Raw genomic sequence first — 15,887 nt, 5'->3', positions numbered from 1 at the left:
GTTTTCTTTAGGAGAAAAAAAATAGGAGTTTCAGCCCCGTTCACAAGGTGGGGGTGTGTGTGTGTGAGTTAATGGAAAAATTATATCAGAGTTACCGTGGGATAGTAGGAAACTGAGACAGCAGGGATCATTCAAAATAATGGCCCAGAAACTTTCTTTAGGCAGATGTGGCTTCATCTTCATATGTAAAGACTCTTGATAAATCCAACAAAGTTTAGACTAAAGCATGCTAAGGAAACATACTGAGCTCTGGATGGTGGAAGTTTGTAGTTTATTGTGAATTAGGGAGAAATTTGTCCACCTCTTGTTGAAAATGTCTCTAAAATATAAAATCATTCTAAAATAAAGTTCCTACCCCTAAGGTACATTTCAAAGATGGGTCTTGAATCTGGATTTGCTAAATAAGACTTGTAATGCCGTAAAGTTCTAACCTTCATTGGCTCCCTGTTCCCTCCTTAGTTTTGTCATTCACAGCACTCCAAAGATGCCTTTGGTCTGGTCTCCCATTCCCCCCTCTTTTGCCAAAACTGTCAGTTCATGGCCCTGAACGCAACTTGGATTTTTCTGCCTTGCTGCTGTCATTTTCATTGTTCCCCCGGTCTGGAATGTCCTCCCTGCGTTTCCTTTCTGTTTATCCAAATGCTCTGTTCTATCCCAACTTAAAGACAAGGCAGGACATTTTTCAACCGCGGGGGTCCACAGTGGCGTCTGCCATCTTTGAACTCCCTACCATAGATTTCTCCTACTCATGGTTCCTGGAAAATACATCCTGCTTTATGGCATCTGTAGGGCCATATTCTCATTTAGTTTTGCTTTTACAGGTCCCCGATCCCTTATCTGAATCCTTGGGCCAGATGTGTTGGAGAATTTAGATTTCTTTCTTTTTTTTAAATATTTTTTAAAAAAATTTTAACGTTTATTTATTATTGAGAGACAGAGAGACACAGAGCGTGAGCAGGGGAGGGGTGGGGGGGGGAGACAGAATCTGAAGCAGGCTCCAGGCTCTGAGCCGTCAGCACAGAGCCCTACGCGGGGCTCGAACTCACAGACTGAGAGATCATGACCTGAGCTGAAGTCGGATGCTCAGCCGACTGAGCCACCCAGGCGCCCCTCTTTTTTTAATATTTATTTTTTGGCGATGGAGAGCACAAGTGAGGGAGGGGCAGAGAGAGGGGGACAGAGGATCCGAAGCGGGCCTTGCACTGACAGGCTGACAGCAGCGAGTCCGATGTGGGGCTCGAACCCATGAACCGTGAGATCATGACCTGAGCCGAAGTCAGATGCTCAATGGACTGAGCCATCCAGGTGCCCCTAGATTTCTTTTTTATTTTAGAAGGATAATACAGTGCATATATTATATTATCTAACATCCCAGGGGGGTTGAGAAAAACCCCATAATCAAGCACTTTCATATTCCTCTAATAAACTGAGTTTTTATACTAAGTGGATAAAGATTGTAAAATAATCTCACATCAGTTCAAGGTTTTGCCACCAAGTTAGTTACAAAAAAAAACAACCTTTCGTTTTTAAGAGCTTTGTGGATTTCAGGATTACGGGAAGGAATTGTGGACCAGTTTACCTAATTATAGCTCCTTGAGGGTGAGTCTCATTGGTTGTAGTATCATATCCCCCGCCCCTACTTCTGGCCTCCAAATCACAGATATAGCACGGTGCCTGCCACAGAGTAATGTCCAATTAACATGTATTGAATGACTAATCCTTCTGAGCCTGGGTGCAGTGAATGGGAATCGGCCCAGTCCAAAAAGAGCCGTTAAATCTGACTTTGATGTCTAACGATTTGTGTTTTCCTTCAACGAGTGGAGGGCAGCCAAATCAAAGCAAATTGGTTATTTATTCAGGTAATGGGGAATCAAGATGTAGGTCCAAAGGCCTACACTTGCCATGATTCCCTGCAGTTCTCGAGGGATAGCCAAAGAGCTTACCTTTCTGGGGTCTCAGGAGAGTAAACAGTCGATTAGAAGTAGCTGCCCACTTTCAGGAAATTCTGTTGATTTTCCCCTTTTTATTTTCAACCCCTCAGCTCTTCCTCAGATAGGATTTTTCACTCCATCCTTGCAGGGAACGTCTTTCCTGGAGAGGGAGGGGAAGTGACGAAAGTCACTATTCTACTGACACACCACAAATGCAACACAGTGTGGCTGAAAGAGCACCAGCTGTTGGTCAGGGCACCTGTGGACTCCTGGCCCTGTCAGTAACTTGCTATAAGAGGGGATGAGTCCATACAATTCTCTAGGCCACCATTTTCTTATCTATCAAATGGGAATCGTATCAGCTCCACCCAACTCCATAGCGTTACTGTGACCAAAATGGAGGGCACATGTTGCTTTAAGTTCACGTGCTTTTCAAATGTACGGTAGTTTTTGCAACACTGGTGAGTTCATCAGCCTGTCATCCAGGTGAGTGAATTCTTCCAGCATGACTCAAAAGACAGTAGTTCCCTGCCTGGTGATCTCTACCTATCTTTGACCCCATGTTAAAATGTCTCCTCCTCTGTGAAATCTTAGACTTAACATTTATTTAGCATCCTACCTCATGCAAGTCACACCACGTACTTTGTTAAAAAAGGTTTTCTTTTATTTGAGTATAGTTGACACAATGCCGTGCTAGTTTCAGGTGTATGACATAGTGATTCAACCATTGTGCTGTGCTCACCACGAGGATAGCTACCATCTGTCACCGTACAACGTTATTATAATATTATTGACTGTATTCCCTATGCTGTGCATTTTGTTCCCATGATTTATTCATTCCATAACTGGAAGCCTGTGTCTCTCACTCCCCTGCACCTATTTTGCTCATCCTCCACACACACACACACCCCCCCCCCCGCCTTCCCTCTGGGAACCATCAGTTTGTTTTCTGTATCTATAGGTCTGACCCTGCTTTTTGTGTGTTTATTCATGTGTTCTGTTTTTCAGATTTTGCATATGATGAAATCATATGGTATCTGTCTTTCTCTGACTTACTTCACTTAGCATAACACCCTCCAGGTCCGTCCAGGTTGTCACAAATGGCAAGATCTCACCCTTTTATGGCTGCGTATACATACCACATCTTCCCTTATCTCTTCGTCTATCAGGGGACACTTAGATTGCCTCCATATCTTGGCTATTGTAAATAATGCTGCAATAAATGGAGGGGTGCATGTATCTTTTTGAATTAGTGTTTTTGTTTTCTTTGGGTATATACCTACTAGAAGTCACACTACATACTTTACCTCATTTAATTCTCACAGCAGCCCTGTGTGGTAGTTACCATCATGGTTTGCATTTTATAAGTGAGGTACCTGAAGCACAGAGTGGTTAAGGGACTAGCCCAAGGTTACACAGTTTACAAATAGCAGAGCCAAGGATATAATACAAAATGAATGATTCTCTTCTCCTGTAGCACTATGTTTATATGTTGCCTGCGGTCCTTAACCCACAGTTTGTCTCTCCTTCACTGGACTAGGAGCCCCTGGAGGGCAGGGACCACATCCTGTTTATCTGGCACAAGTGCCTAGTGAATATTGGAAAGTTGAATGAATCGGAGTGGATTAGAATGGAATGGAAAGAAAAGGAGGGAACTGGATAAAGTAACTGTCTAACCTGGGACTTCGGTCCCAGGTGCCTTGTCTTTCCAGTCAATTCCATAAGGCTTCAGCCCACCTCTTCCTGGCCACTACCATCAGAGTTATTTGAGAGTGCCAGGAATGACGAGGTTTTTTGCTTCCTGTCTGAAGGTCAAGACTGCTGTTGGGGTCCAGGAGACCATTAAGTGAATATCTGTGGAAACTGATAAGCTGCTCAAAGGACTTATTTTCCATGTAAGAGACTGCCTCTGATTTTCTCACAGTCTCCACAAGTGGTCCAGAGTGCCATGAACACAAACTATTCATGGAATTCTTCCTAAAAAATAAAAGCTGTGGAATATATTGGAGGTGTGGATAAGAGAAAACATGAAGCTGTGATGAAATACAGCAAGCAATGATAAGATTTTCCAGCTCAAATTGGGTTAGAGTTGCTCAGAAACTAAATGTCTTCAAAAATGATACTAATCAGGGGCGCCTGGGTGGCTCAGTCAGTTAAGCGTCCAACTTCGACTCAGGTCATGATCTCACAGCTCGTGAGATGGAGCCCTGTGTTGGGCTCTGTGCTGATAGCTCAGAGCCTGGAGCCTGCTTGGGATTCCAGGTCTCCCTCTCTCTCCCTCCCTGGCTCGTGCTCTGTCTCTCTCTCTTTCTCAAAAATAAATAAACATTAAAAAAAGTTTTTAATGGTAATAATCACTAGAACAATAATTAATATTTCCTGAGTACTTACTGTGTGCCAAGCACTGTGCTAAGTTCTTTCAATGTATCATCCTGGTTTGTGCTTGCAAAAGCCCTACGAGATAGCCACCACTCTAGTCCCCACTTTCCGGATTCGGAGACTGAGGTTTAGAGAAGCCAATCAGTTTGTTCAAGATCCCACAAACAAAGGTGGAAGAGCTGGGGCAGGAAGCCAGGCTGGTGTGAGAACCAGGTTTTAATCAGTATACTGTATAAAACAACACATTTCAATTACATTTAAACTAAGAGCAGGTGTTGGGGCGCCTGGGTGGCTCAGTCAGTTAAGCGTCCAACTTTTGATTTCGGCTCAGGTCATGATCTCACGGTGGTTTGTGAGATCCAGCCCCGCATCGGGCTCTGTGCTGACCATGAGGAGCCTGCTTGAGAGTTTCTCTCTCTGCCTCTCCCCCACTCTCTCCCTCTCTAAACAAACAAACAAACAAACAAACAAGAACAGGTGGGAGATGGGCATAGTTTACCTGTTGAGTGAGGATGTTCTCAGTAGAGTCTTGGATGGCACATGATATACTCTTCATACACTTAGGCTTCTATTTCCCAAGAGGGGTTGCTGGCTGAGTGGCCCTGAAGAATGAGTCCTTGGAAACTTGTATTCATTCCTTCCCTTCATTCCCTTTCATCCTTGGGTTTCTGAGACAGCGACCCAGCCCCCCAGGCAGCCCACCACATTCCTGCCTCGCCCTCCAGGCCATTAGATTTCCAACCACAGGTGTAAGGCTTGGGGGGGCCTCAGACTGAAATAGATGCCCCTGTTAGCCATGGTAAGGCTGCAGATGGAAACCGGGACCATTAGTGAGGTTAAGAGACTCGCAACTACATTGCTGAGCTTGTGTTAAGATTTATTGGCCCATGCTCACCACTCTTTACTTCTTCCGTTTTTACCCCTATCGGCAGCCTTCATTAGTGATCGTGTTCAGCTGAGACGGGCCACCTCAGTCCGCTAATGGCAGAAGTGAGAGGAAAGTGGGACCCGCTACACTGAGCCATCATCCTATCCACTTAGACAGGGAAATTGTTTCGCAGGGTTTTATGCTGCCATTTCTGTTCACCCTCTAATGAATGCTTTCTGTCCATAAATGAAGCAGAGATGGAAGAAGAGGTGAATAAGTGCTAACATAAATTGCAGTGGGTCAGCCACAAATACAAGCTTTCAAAAAATAGGGTTGGTTTTTTTTTTTTTTTAAGTCTAGGTTAAGGTGCTTGCTGATTTCTAAAGTACTTCCTGGGTTTGATTAGTGTGCCGGATGCATTGAAAACTGCTATTTCAAATCTTCATTTTGTAATCCATGCATCAGAGTAGAAGGCCTCTTTTCAAAAAAAAAAAAAAGATTCAGATCAGAATATAATGTGTGCTTTTCACCGTTACATGTCTCTTACTGACTCACCAGTCACGCGCTAGGTAATGGATATTGACATTGAGATAGGCAGGCTCTGAAACGCTCTGGTTGACCTTTACTCGTAGCTTTTAGGTATGATTTATTTCTATGAGGAAAAAATTTGCAAATAGTGGGGGAAGCACTTTTATTGAACACCTTGTATCTGCGTAACAATTGCATGTGGCTTTAGCATCTATATCCCAGTTCTTTTCCGTTGTCCTGAATCATATCCAGGAGCTGCAACGATTGTGTGGCCAGGCTGGCCACCTTCCCACATGCTATGTTTGCCATCTTGCTTTTCAGCTCGGCTTTGGATCGTTCCTTGGAATCATCGGATCAAACCTTGTCGAGAACAAACGGCAGATGGTAAGTCTGCATCGCTATAGAATTACACTCTTTGTCTGAAAAAGCTGAATATATTTATGAATTAAATAACACACTTCTTAAGGTTGCCCACATTGGGCCACAAAAGTAACTGCTCCTTTGCCTTTTCTCCTCAGCCTCCAGGGAACTTGTTCGAAAGTGACCCTGTGGTATGGGACTTGTTCTCATCTTGCCCGATGCTCCCTCAGTGCCCTAGTTGGTCTCCTTAAGTGAAAGAGATAGAATATTCTGGATCTTGCCCTTTGCTCTCCTCCTCCCTCTCAGATGCATAACCTTTGGGGAAGGTTTTTGCAGAGGGCTCCTGCCTTTTAGGGTATTAAAATCTAGGAGACTTAGATCAAGAGGACAAGTCACCCTTGGGGCACACAAAAGACAAAATTATGAAGCCAACCTAAAGTATTCCCACGACTCATACTTCAAAGCTAAGTGTGTTGTAATGTTCAAAGGAAGAAGGAACATGTAACAGGAGGTAAAACTTAGAAAGTTCTATGTCCTAACAGGGGCCACAAGGGCAAGCTGTTGGGTTTCCTGGTATGGACCGAATTGCAAGCATATTGTAGTTTTATTGGCTTGTAAATCAAGACGCCTGGTGAGTGGTCAGATGGTGGACTGATTAGGCTCCCCTAGTACAAGCCTCTGTGGCATCTAGACTTTGATAATGGGGTCTATTTAACAGCAAGTTTAATCAGATAACGTCATAGCTCCAGGGACAGAGAACTCTAACCATATGTTCTCATATGAATCGCCCTCAAGGGAGAGCTCATAGTTCTCTTCTTCCATTTCACCTGGACTCCCCGCCTCCCCTGCCAGTTGTGTTTGCACTTGGGGCTTACATTATTCAAAATAATGGGAGAGTTTTAATTGTAGAGCTGATCATAGCATAGCTGATAATGCCAATTTCATGACATCGTTCATCCATTATTTACCAATTCTCTGTAGCTCTGTGAAGTGAGATTTATGGGGAGAGGCTTCTGAACAACTCCTGAAGGAGATGAGTATTTCCTCCTGGCCTGTAGAGGAGGGAGAACCTTAGGGTGGCCTTGACTTTGATTTGATTTTGCCCGGGAGAGCAGTTTAATGCCATGCTATTTCCCCCCTTTTTGCCCCCAAACACCTGAAGAAAGCAAAACACTGATTCCATCTAGTTCTGAGGGTCAACACAGGCAGACGGTAGGCTTAGGCAGCGCCTGCCCCTGCCCCTGTAAGCACCTTCCCCCGCATTGAGTTGTAGTATCACCCTTGTAGTGGAAGACGAATTATTAGGAAAACTTGTCATTTAACATGATCATATAACATGATATAACATTTATATATACACTCATATACATATATACACATATACATATGCATATATGCTCGTCATATAACATGTTGAGTATAGGGCGGTCTGGTTCAAGCAAACATTTTCTTACTTAAAAATTTTGGGGGGTGCCTGGGTGGCTCAGTCGGTTCAGCGTCCGACTTTGGCTCAGGTCATGCTCTCCAGATTTGTGAATTCAAGCCCTGGGTCGGGCTGTGTGCTGACGGCCCAGAGCCTGGAGCCCACTTCGGATTCTGTGTCTCCCTCTCTCTCCCTGCCCCTCCCCCTCTCGCACTCTGTCTCTCCCTCTCTCAAAAAGAAATAAGCATTTGAAAAATTTTTAAGAAAAAAAATAAATACTAAAAAGAAAAAAGAAAACTTTTTGTATATATTACACAGAGTTAGTTGATCAGTTCCAGAGACTTCAACCCTTGTCAAATGTCTTTGGTATTTACTTTGGTATTTGTCTTTGGTATTTACATCTTACTAAGTTGACTGTTCTTTCTTCAACAATGCAGAAGGCCATGTAGGGTTGTGTGGGGCCTCAGAACCATCCCTGTCTTCATCAGTGCCCCCTGCGAGGGGTTGAGAAGAACACTGGACTAGGAGTTGGTGGGCACCAGACCGGATGGTGACCCCGGGCACACCACTTCCCCTCCTTGAGCCTCCAATCCACCAGTAAATAAAATAGGGGGTTGGACCACATGATGTCAAAGGTCCGACATCTTCCTGAGTCTGAGCCTGGAAGAGCCACACGCGTTCCTCCTTGGACAATAGGCTGGATGTTCATTTGGTGCTGACAGACTCACTGAATGAGTTTCTTAGCTTGCCCTGAACATGGGGAACGTGCTTCAGTGGCCCCTTCCCTGCCTCCCTCGGCTCCCACTCATCCTGGATGATTGAAGAAAGCACCCTCATGGGGTGGCCGGCCAGAGTTCTGCATTGGCTGGCATTCTCTTGGGGACCATCTAGTCTCCAGAAGCAGCAAGAGTGGAAGGCTAACAGACACTTTTGTTACCCCCTCACCCTCGCAGCTGGTGGCCTCCATCGTCTTTATCAGCTTTGGGGTGATTGCGGCCTTCTGTTGTGCCATCGTCGACGGGGTCTTTGCTGCGAGACACATTGTGAGTACTTTCAGTCCTGGGTTCAAGCCATTGTACGATACAGCAAAGTTGAGTGTGTGCTGAGATGTGTGCCGAGTGCTGTGAGGGGTACAGAAGAGGGAGAAAACAAGATCCGTGTCTCAGGTTGCCGACAGTCGAGGACACCACGGGACACACGGTCATCTAGAGAACAGGGGCTGAGCCGGGGGTATAAACTCTAAGTACCAGAGCGGTTTATCCTGGACTCCAGTGGCCAGGACAGGCTTCCCCGTGGTGGTGGGAGCTAAGCCTTTGACACGTAACTGAGATTTGGAAAGGCAGAGGGAAGGGCTTTGGGGCCGGGGGAATGACTCGGAGGTGACGTTGGGAGCGAGGAGGCAGGGAAGAGCAGGGAGGCCGATGACTTGAGAGCCTTGGAGGCTTCAGCAGCCACAAGAACAGACCATGAGGACAGAGTCACCTTTTCTCAGATACCTGAACTTTGCTGTCCCTACAACCATGGTTGGCGTTTAGTGATAGGATTGGGCTCCAGAGAAGGCCCCAGAGCTAGAAGCCTCCACTCAGAGCCCAGTCCTGGAGTGCGGGTGCCAAATCCTTCCTCCTCTGGAGAAGCTGCACCTTGAGAAAGGCCATTTTACTCCTGAAACCCGAACCTGTGCTCTTGGTTGAGGAAGCCTGGGATTCAGGGCATTCCTGTGTGGCTGTCTACAGGAGCCCTCACCCCTCTTTCAGTACTTTCCATTCCATAGTGTTCCAGACTATTCTGCTAGGGCTGACTTCTCCATCAGGCACAATAGGCACAACGCCTGTGGCCCATAGGACTTTCAGGGTATCAGTAAAATATTAGCATTTCTTTTCAAATCTGTAGAAACATGATAAGCTTTTAGGTCAAGAAAAAGTTTTCCCATATAATATAAATATATTTGTCTTTATACCAATGCAGTCATTAGATATAATTAAAATAAAGAAGGGGCGCCTGGGTGGCTCAGTCAGTTAAGCATTTGACTCTTGATTCAGCTCAGGTCATGATCTCACAGTTCGTGAGCTTGACCCCCGTGTCGGGCTCCATGCTGACAGTGCAGGGCCTGCTTGGGATTCTCTCTCTCCCTCTTTCTCTGCCCTTCCCCCACTAGCGCTCTCTCTCTCAAAATAAACCTTTAAAAAAAATAAAGAAAATATAATTTTCAATATTTTTTAACGAGGAGACGGACCCACAAAAGCAAAAGTGCCTAGGTCCCAGGGAGGCTGTAACATAGCCCTGATCCAGCCCACAAACCCAAATCAAAAGCGAGCCACAGCAACTTACTGGGCCCCCACAACCAACACAAGTACTCCTTTCATTCCTACTGAATCAGCAGGGAGAATGAAAACACCTCGTGAACTAGTTGGAACTGTTTCGCTTTCCAAAACAACTGAATTGGAGCAAAATTGTATTACCAGAATCTTCTGTGGATCAATGGCACTTTATTCCATTTCAATCACTGGCTAATAGTGCAGGTCATGTTGAGGGAGCCTCATGGGTATGGTTGGATCTGGGGAAGGATGATCTGTGACATTATTATTTCAATTCCAACTTGCTCTTGGACCCTCCTCTCAGGAGTAAGAGTCAGTCCTTCATTTGCCAAGATTGGAGGGACTCATGTGGTTGGTGCTTCCCCACAAGCAGTCTCCGAATTGGTGTCTCAGGAGAGGATTTCTGGGCAGAGGGCAGAGTAAGGGGTGAGAGAGAGAGGGTCTTTACCCGATTTTCTTTCCTGGCTGAGAATTTAAATGTAGGCCCCTCTATCAGACCCATCCCTTCTGATTTTAGATGAGAACAACCATCTTCTTCATCTTTTTCTTCTTAAAAAGGCCAGTGATACATGGGGGAACTAGTAACATCCACAAGCCCACCACCCTAACTTAGCAATCCTTATCATTTTTGCATATGACCCTCTGAGTAAGCACCCAGTTGTGTGGCTGTGTGTAGCCTGGTTGCAGCCAATCATGGCATGCATGCTATTGGTATTCAACAGGAGCCATCTTAATAACAATAATGCCTTGTTTTTGTGTAGCGTATTTAGCTTTTAAATGTGCCTTCACATCTATTGTCTCATTGGAGACCCACAGCAATCCTGTGAGATATGTAGGGCAAGCATTATTATCCCCATTTGACAAGCAGTATTCACTCTGAGGCAGTCTCCATGGTAACAGAGGCCTAGTGGCCAAGAAGCCTGCAGTAGATTTTGATGGCATCATGAGCTAAAATGGCTTCCTCTTTTTCCCTCCTCCCCCCACTCCTAGTGTGTGTGTTTTTAACAGCTTTATTGAGATGTAGTTCACATCCCATATAATTCACCCACTTAAAGTGTACAGTTCAGTGGTTTTCAGTATCCTCACTGTTACGTGGAAACCACCACCACATCAATTTTAGAAGATTTTCATCATCCCCCAAAAGAAGCCCATGCTCTTGACTCTCACCTCCCTTTACCCCTAGTCGCCTCAGCCCTAGGCAGCTACTAGTCTACTTGTTTTTTTCTTGATAGATTTCCCTATGCTAATTAACCGTTCATATTAATGGAATCATAGAATATCATGGTCTTTTGAGACCTGACTTCTTTCACTTAGTGTGCTATCCTCAGGGCTCACCCATGTCGTAGCATGCTTCATAGCTTCAGGGCTTCATAGCTTTTCATGGCCTAATAATATTCCACCGTATGGATATACCACATGTTGTTTGTCCATTCAGTGGCCGATGGGCATTTGGGTTGTTTCCAGCTTGTGGCTTTTATTAATAATGCTGCTCTAAACATGCATGTACCATGTGGCCGTGTTTTTGTTTTCCTTGGGTATATACTTAGGAGTGGAATTGCCTGGCTATATGGTAACCACGTTTACCCTTTTGAGGACCTACTGGACAGTTTCCAAAAAGAGCCGCACCATTTTCCATTCCCACCAGAAGTGTATGTAGGAGAGTTCCAATTTCTCTGCATCCTTGCCGACTCTTATGATCTGACTTTTTGATTCTAGTATCCCACTAACCATCCTAGTGGGAATCAAGTGGTATCTCAGTGTGGTTTTGATTTGCGTTTCCTTGACACTCCTAAATGTTTTTGAGCACTGGCCTCTGTCAAAGGCAATGGAGAAAAATCCAAGTTATACTTACTGGAAGTTTCCTCTAACGACCACCTACGTGTCTCTGACTCCAGGCCCTCTGTACTTCCTACAGTTAGTGGCCTGCAGCAAAGTGTTTGAGTCATGGATTTGGGTTAAGGCTGGATGAATCTTTTAGAAAACCTTTCTGCTTACACTGCACCTGTCCTAAGACATCTGCCAGCCCTCACTGACACCCAGAGAGTTTTGAGAAAGGAGGCTTTGTTAATGTATGGCAATATCCGTTGGCTAGTTTAACGAAAGGCCCTTTTGGATCCTAGCACTGCTTGGGTGGGCTAAAGCTAGGCTTTCTTTTTATAAACAATGAATTTTTAAAAGATTTTATATTTAAGTCATCTCTACACCCAACGTGGGGCTCGAAGTCACAACCTCGAGATTAAGAGTCACGTGCTCCTCTGAGCCAGCCGGGTGCCCCTAAAGCCAGCCTTTCTTGTTGTTGAAATCTCTCAGCACTATCTTGCCCTGTCCTTTGGCTTGGGAATGTGTGAGCTACCTCTCAAGACCTACCTTCTTACACGCCCCTCTAAATATGTCTTCTTCCTTCTCTCTCGTCTCCTAGTTCTTTCCTTCCCCGCCCCCAACATGGCCTTTAACCATCTGGGAAGGTCATTTTGCCTTCTTGTAACAGTTTCCCCCTCTTCCAAATGGATGTAAGAGTAACCTACCTCTCAGGCTCAACCTGAGTGTGATATGAAGTAATGGGTGCAAACTGGGCCTGGCACAGAGTAGGCACTCAACATAAAGCAATGTCCATTTCCATCTCTTTGCTCCAGAGTCGGAAGCCCTTCGGATTTGAAAGGTCACCGAGCCCTCACGAAGTGACTTTTTCCTACCTCCCAGTTGCCAGGGCTTATTCCTTCTCCGGGGTCTCAATGCACAATAGCAGCCAGAGGCAGCAAAGGGGCAACCGTCACACACGTCTGTCTTCATCTGGGGCAGTTGGCGGCTGAATGCTTTTTGCAGAACCAGGAGGTCGGGAGGGCTGTGACCAGCGTATCAAGCCTCCCTTTCCACAAGATAATAGTGGTCTCTGCTATTGTGCAAACACGGAAAATAAACCCTGCTGCGTGTGAACATGAGAACCCTCGCTCCTTTCCCCCCTAACTTCAGCCTCAGCCAACAGGGCAATGTACTTTCAGAACAGTGAACAAACAAGAGGTCCCTGTAGAAGCAGCTGATGGGAAGTCTTAGGTGTTCGATGGGGCTGGGAGGCAGGAGGCACTGGGGTGTCAGGATCAGGAGATGTTAAATCATCCGTGGGAAAAGCAGCCACTGGGATTTGAAAATGGCGAGTGGGGGCAGGAGGGAAGGTGCTTGGCCACGCCCCCAGGTCAGTTTGCATGAACTTCTTGTCCCATCCTAACCTGCTTTTGGCCAGAGCTCCACCACCACTCAGGAGATGTTTAGCATCACCCCAGAAGTGAACAACATCCCCTGCCTGCAAGTTTCCAGGCAGCCCTGGATGGTGCCTGTCTGCTCTACCCCAACCCCCGTGCCTGGGAGTTCCCTCAGCAGGAAGCTGGCCAAGCCAGGAGGGTAAACCAGCTGCCCTTGAGCCCCATGTTAGTTTTCTGGGCTTTAGCTGTGTGTTTGGAGTTCACTGTCTTTACCTAGTATCCCTAGTATCTGTGTAGTTGAGTGAAAACGGCTCATAGTGTAGTTGAGTTAAACTCTACAGCAGTCTCAGGACAGCCGGGTGGCTCAGTCGGCTAAGTGTCCAGCTCTCGGTTTCAGCTCAGGTCATGATCTCATGGTTTTGTGAGTTCAAGCCCTGCATCAGGCTCTGTGTTGACAGTGCAGGGCCCTGCATGGGATTCTCTGTCTCCCTCTCTCTCTGCTCCTCCCCCACTCATGTTCTCTCTGTCTCTCTCAAAATAAATAAATAAACTTAAAGAATTTTTTAAAGAGGGCCACCTGGGTGGCTCAGTCGGTTGCGTGTCTGACTTCGGCTCAGGTCACGATCTCACGGTCTGCGAGTTTGAGCCCCGTGTCGGGCTCTGTGCTGAGAGCCCAGAGCCTGGAGCCTGATTCGGATTCTGTGTCTCCCTCTCTCTCTGCCCCTAACCCACTCGCATTCTGCCTCTGTCTCTCTCAAAAATAAATAAACATTAAAAAAAAATTTTTTTAAAGAAATCTACAGTAGTCTCAGTAGCTGCTCAGCCCCCTGGGGCTTGCTTCCTGAGCTCTTCCTTCTGGAAAAGCTGTGGCAATGACAGCAGGGAGCACATGTCAGCCAGCCCGTGTCCTGTCCTCAGGTGATGATGAGAACTCATTGATGGAGTTGGGCTCCCTCCTTTTGAGAGTATGGTGTTGTAAGAATTTTGAATCTTGTTCCCTGGGGACTCTTTGGAAGAAGACAAAGACTGGAAATAAAAGAAAACCAGACAGGAAATTTCAAGAAACCCATTTCTTAGTCAGTTTCCGAATTTCTCATTAACCAAGTGGCCCAACAGAAAGCGGTTATTAGAACATCTTAATCTAATCCTCAGATTCTCAGGGTCCATAGAGGGGCCGCTTTCAGAAATTAACCCAACCCACTGCCTACTCGTGTGTGTTTGTGTGTGTGTGTGTGTGTGTGTGTGTCTGTGTGTGTGCGTGTGTGTGCGTGTGTGTGTTCAAATCTTTTACTACCCATCAGAGCACTTGCTGCTTTATTTTCCAAAACCAACACTTCTTTGGTTTGGTGTTTCCCTTTCCAGGATCTGAAACCACTCTATGCTAACCGGTGCCACTATGTCCCCAAGACATCCCAGAAGGAGGCTGAGGAGGTGAGCCAGAATGAGGCTGCATGTCTTACTTTTGGGGAAAGTCTTCCGTTCTGCCTGAAACCCCCTTCCTTGTACTCCTTTTCACGGGCCTAAGGCTTGCTGTTAGGTGTCTGTAGCTGATTTGTTCAGTGGGTCAGAGCACAGTGCTAATGAGGCCACGGTCATAGGTTGGAGCCTCAAGAGGCCTAATCAGATTTACTTTGCTCTGTGGCCACAGGCTGCCCCTCTGACCCCAGCAGGCAGCCTCTCCATGTGTGGCTTTGATCCCAAGAGGGACAGATGAGTACAGAGGCCACAGGGCAGGCCACTCCCCCAGCTCTGTGGATGGCGGTTTGGTCGCCCGGACTCGGTGCCCAGCTGGAGGGAAAGCAGGAGCCTCACCAGAGCACTGGGCCTGGACCAGGGAGGCAGAGCCTGGGTCTCACACGCAGGAGGGGTCAGGAAGCCAAACGAGGGTAATCGAGAAGCCCGGTCCACTCTAAGGCTCTGAGAAGGCCTGGACTGTGGGCCTGGCCCCTCTCATGACACCCCAAGAGGCCAGTCTGCTAATGCACGACGACTTCTCTCGCTTGCCCTACGCAGCTCTCCTCGTGTTCCATGCCGCCTTGCGCGGAACTAGAGGCAGCGGGCAGTGAGGTGAAGCACGACTCCGGGCCACTTTCAGAAATTAACACAACCCCACTGCCTGCTTGTGTGTGTGCACAATAATTGCCCCCCAGCCCAGAGATTCCTTTGATATGAAACTACCATTCGTCATAAAATACAATGTGAATGGTGCCCTTGGAGTTAGGCGGGGCGATGGCCCTCCTCCCAACGCATCAGGGCAGATATTTCTATTGTGGCTCTGCCTTTCACTTCTCCCCCTACTTTGCACCCAATCCCAAATTTACTGTTTTTCTAACTACCCATGGGTTCAAAGGGAGGAGTAGAAACGTTCACGTGCCAACAGCTTATCAGAAAGGCAGTGAGCATTTGGATGGAGGACCCGATATAGAAAAAGTGCCTGTTTACTACAAATATTCTCTATAACACAGTGAAACACATTCGCAAGCACTTCCTTGCATCCATAAAGGATGAGAGTCTGGAATATTTCTTTCCAACAGAAGACGGTAAATGGAAATGGATCTTTTACAAGTTTTGCAAACTCGAGATATGTGAAATGTCATTGCTGTTCTGATTTCGTGGCGATCGCTTTCTTGTGTTAACTTGGTGACTGTAAAAATATTAATGACTTCCATAGGTTCACTTGTAACCCTGGTCCCCCTAACCCTATTTTTCCTATATAAGGTCATAAGTTCCTCAACCAAAAATTCTCCTTCCGCGAGGGTTCTGAGGAACCTTACCCAGGCAGCTAGAGAGGTACTATTGTACTTCAAAGTGCATGTGACAGCCTTTCTGTCTTCCTCCCCATCTGATCCCCCGCCCCTTGTCCCCCCCGCCCCCCGCCATTCCCCT

At 46.4% G+C, this 15,887-nt stretch overlaps 1 protein-coding gene across 2 annotated transcripts in view; it reads left to right on the top strand.

Annotated features, from left to right (window-relative positions):
- The window catches only part of TMEM255A (transmembrane protein 255A), a 56,100-nt gene that overhangs the window by 10,889 nt on the left and 29,324 nt on the right, over positions 1-15,887 (top strand). Inside the window, exons 3-6 of one of the 2 annotated variants that reach the window (XM_027054240.2) lie at positions 6,028-6,090; positions 8,443-8,532; positions 14,364-14,432; positions 15,720-15,791. In XM_027054240.2, the coding sequence (XP_026910041.1) occupies positions 6,028-6,090; positions 8,443-8,532; positions 14,364-14,432; positions 15,720-15,791 (294 nt within the window). The remainder of the gene's footprint in view (positions 1-6,027; positions 6,091-8,442; positions 8,533-14,363; positions 14,433-15,719; positions 15,792-15,887) is intronic. The other variant, XM_027054241.2, reaches the window with a different exon arrangement.

This window comes from Acinonyx jubatus, chromosome X (genome assembly GCF_027475565.1).
Source record: "Acinonyx jubatus isolate Ajub_Pintada_27869175 chromosome X, VMU_Ajub_asm_v1.0, whole genome shotgun sequence".
Lineage (NCBI taxonomy): Eukaryota > Metazoa > Chordata > Mammalia > Carnivora > Felidae > Acinonyx > Acinonyx jubatus.
Note: the sequence above shows the minus strand (reverse complement) of the source record. Positions and strands in the feature narration are given on the sequence as shown.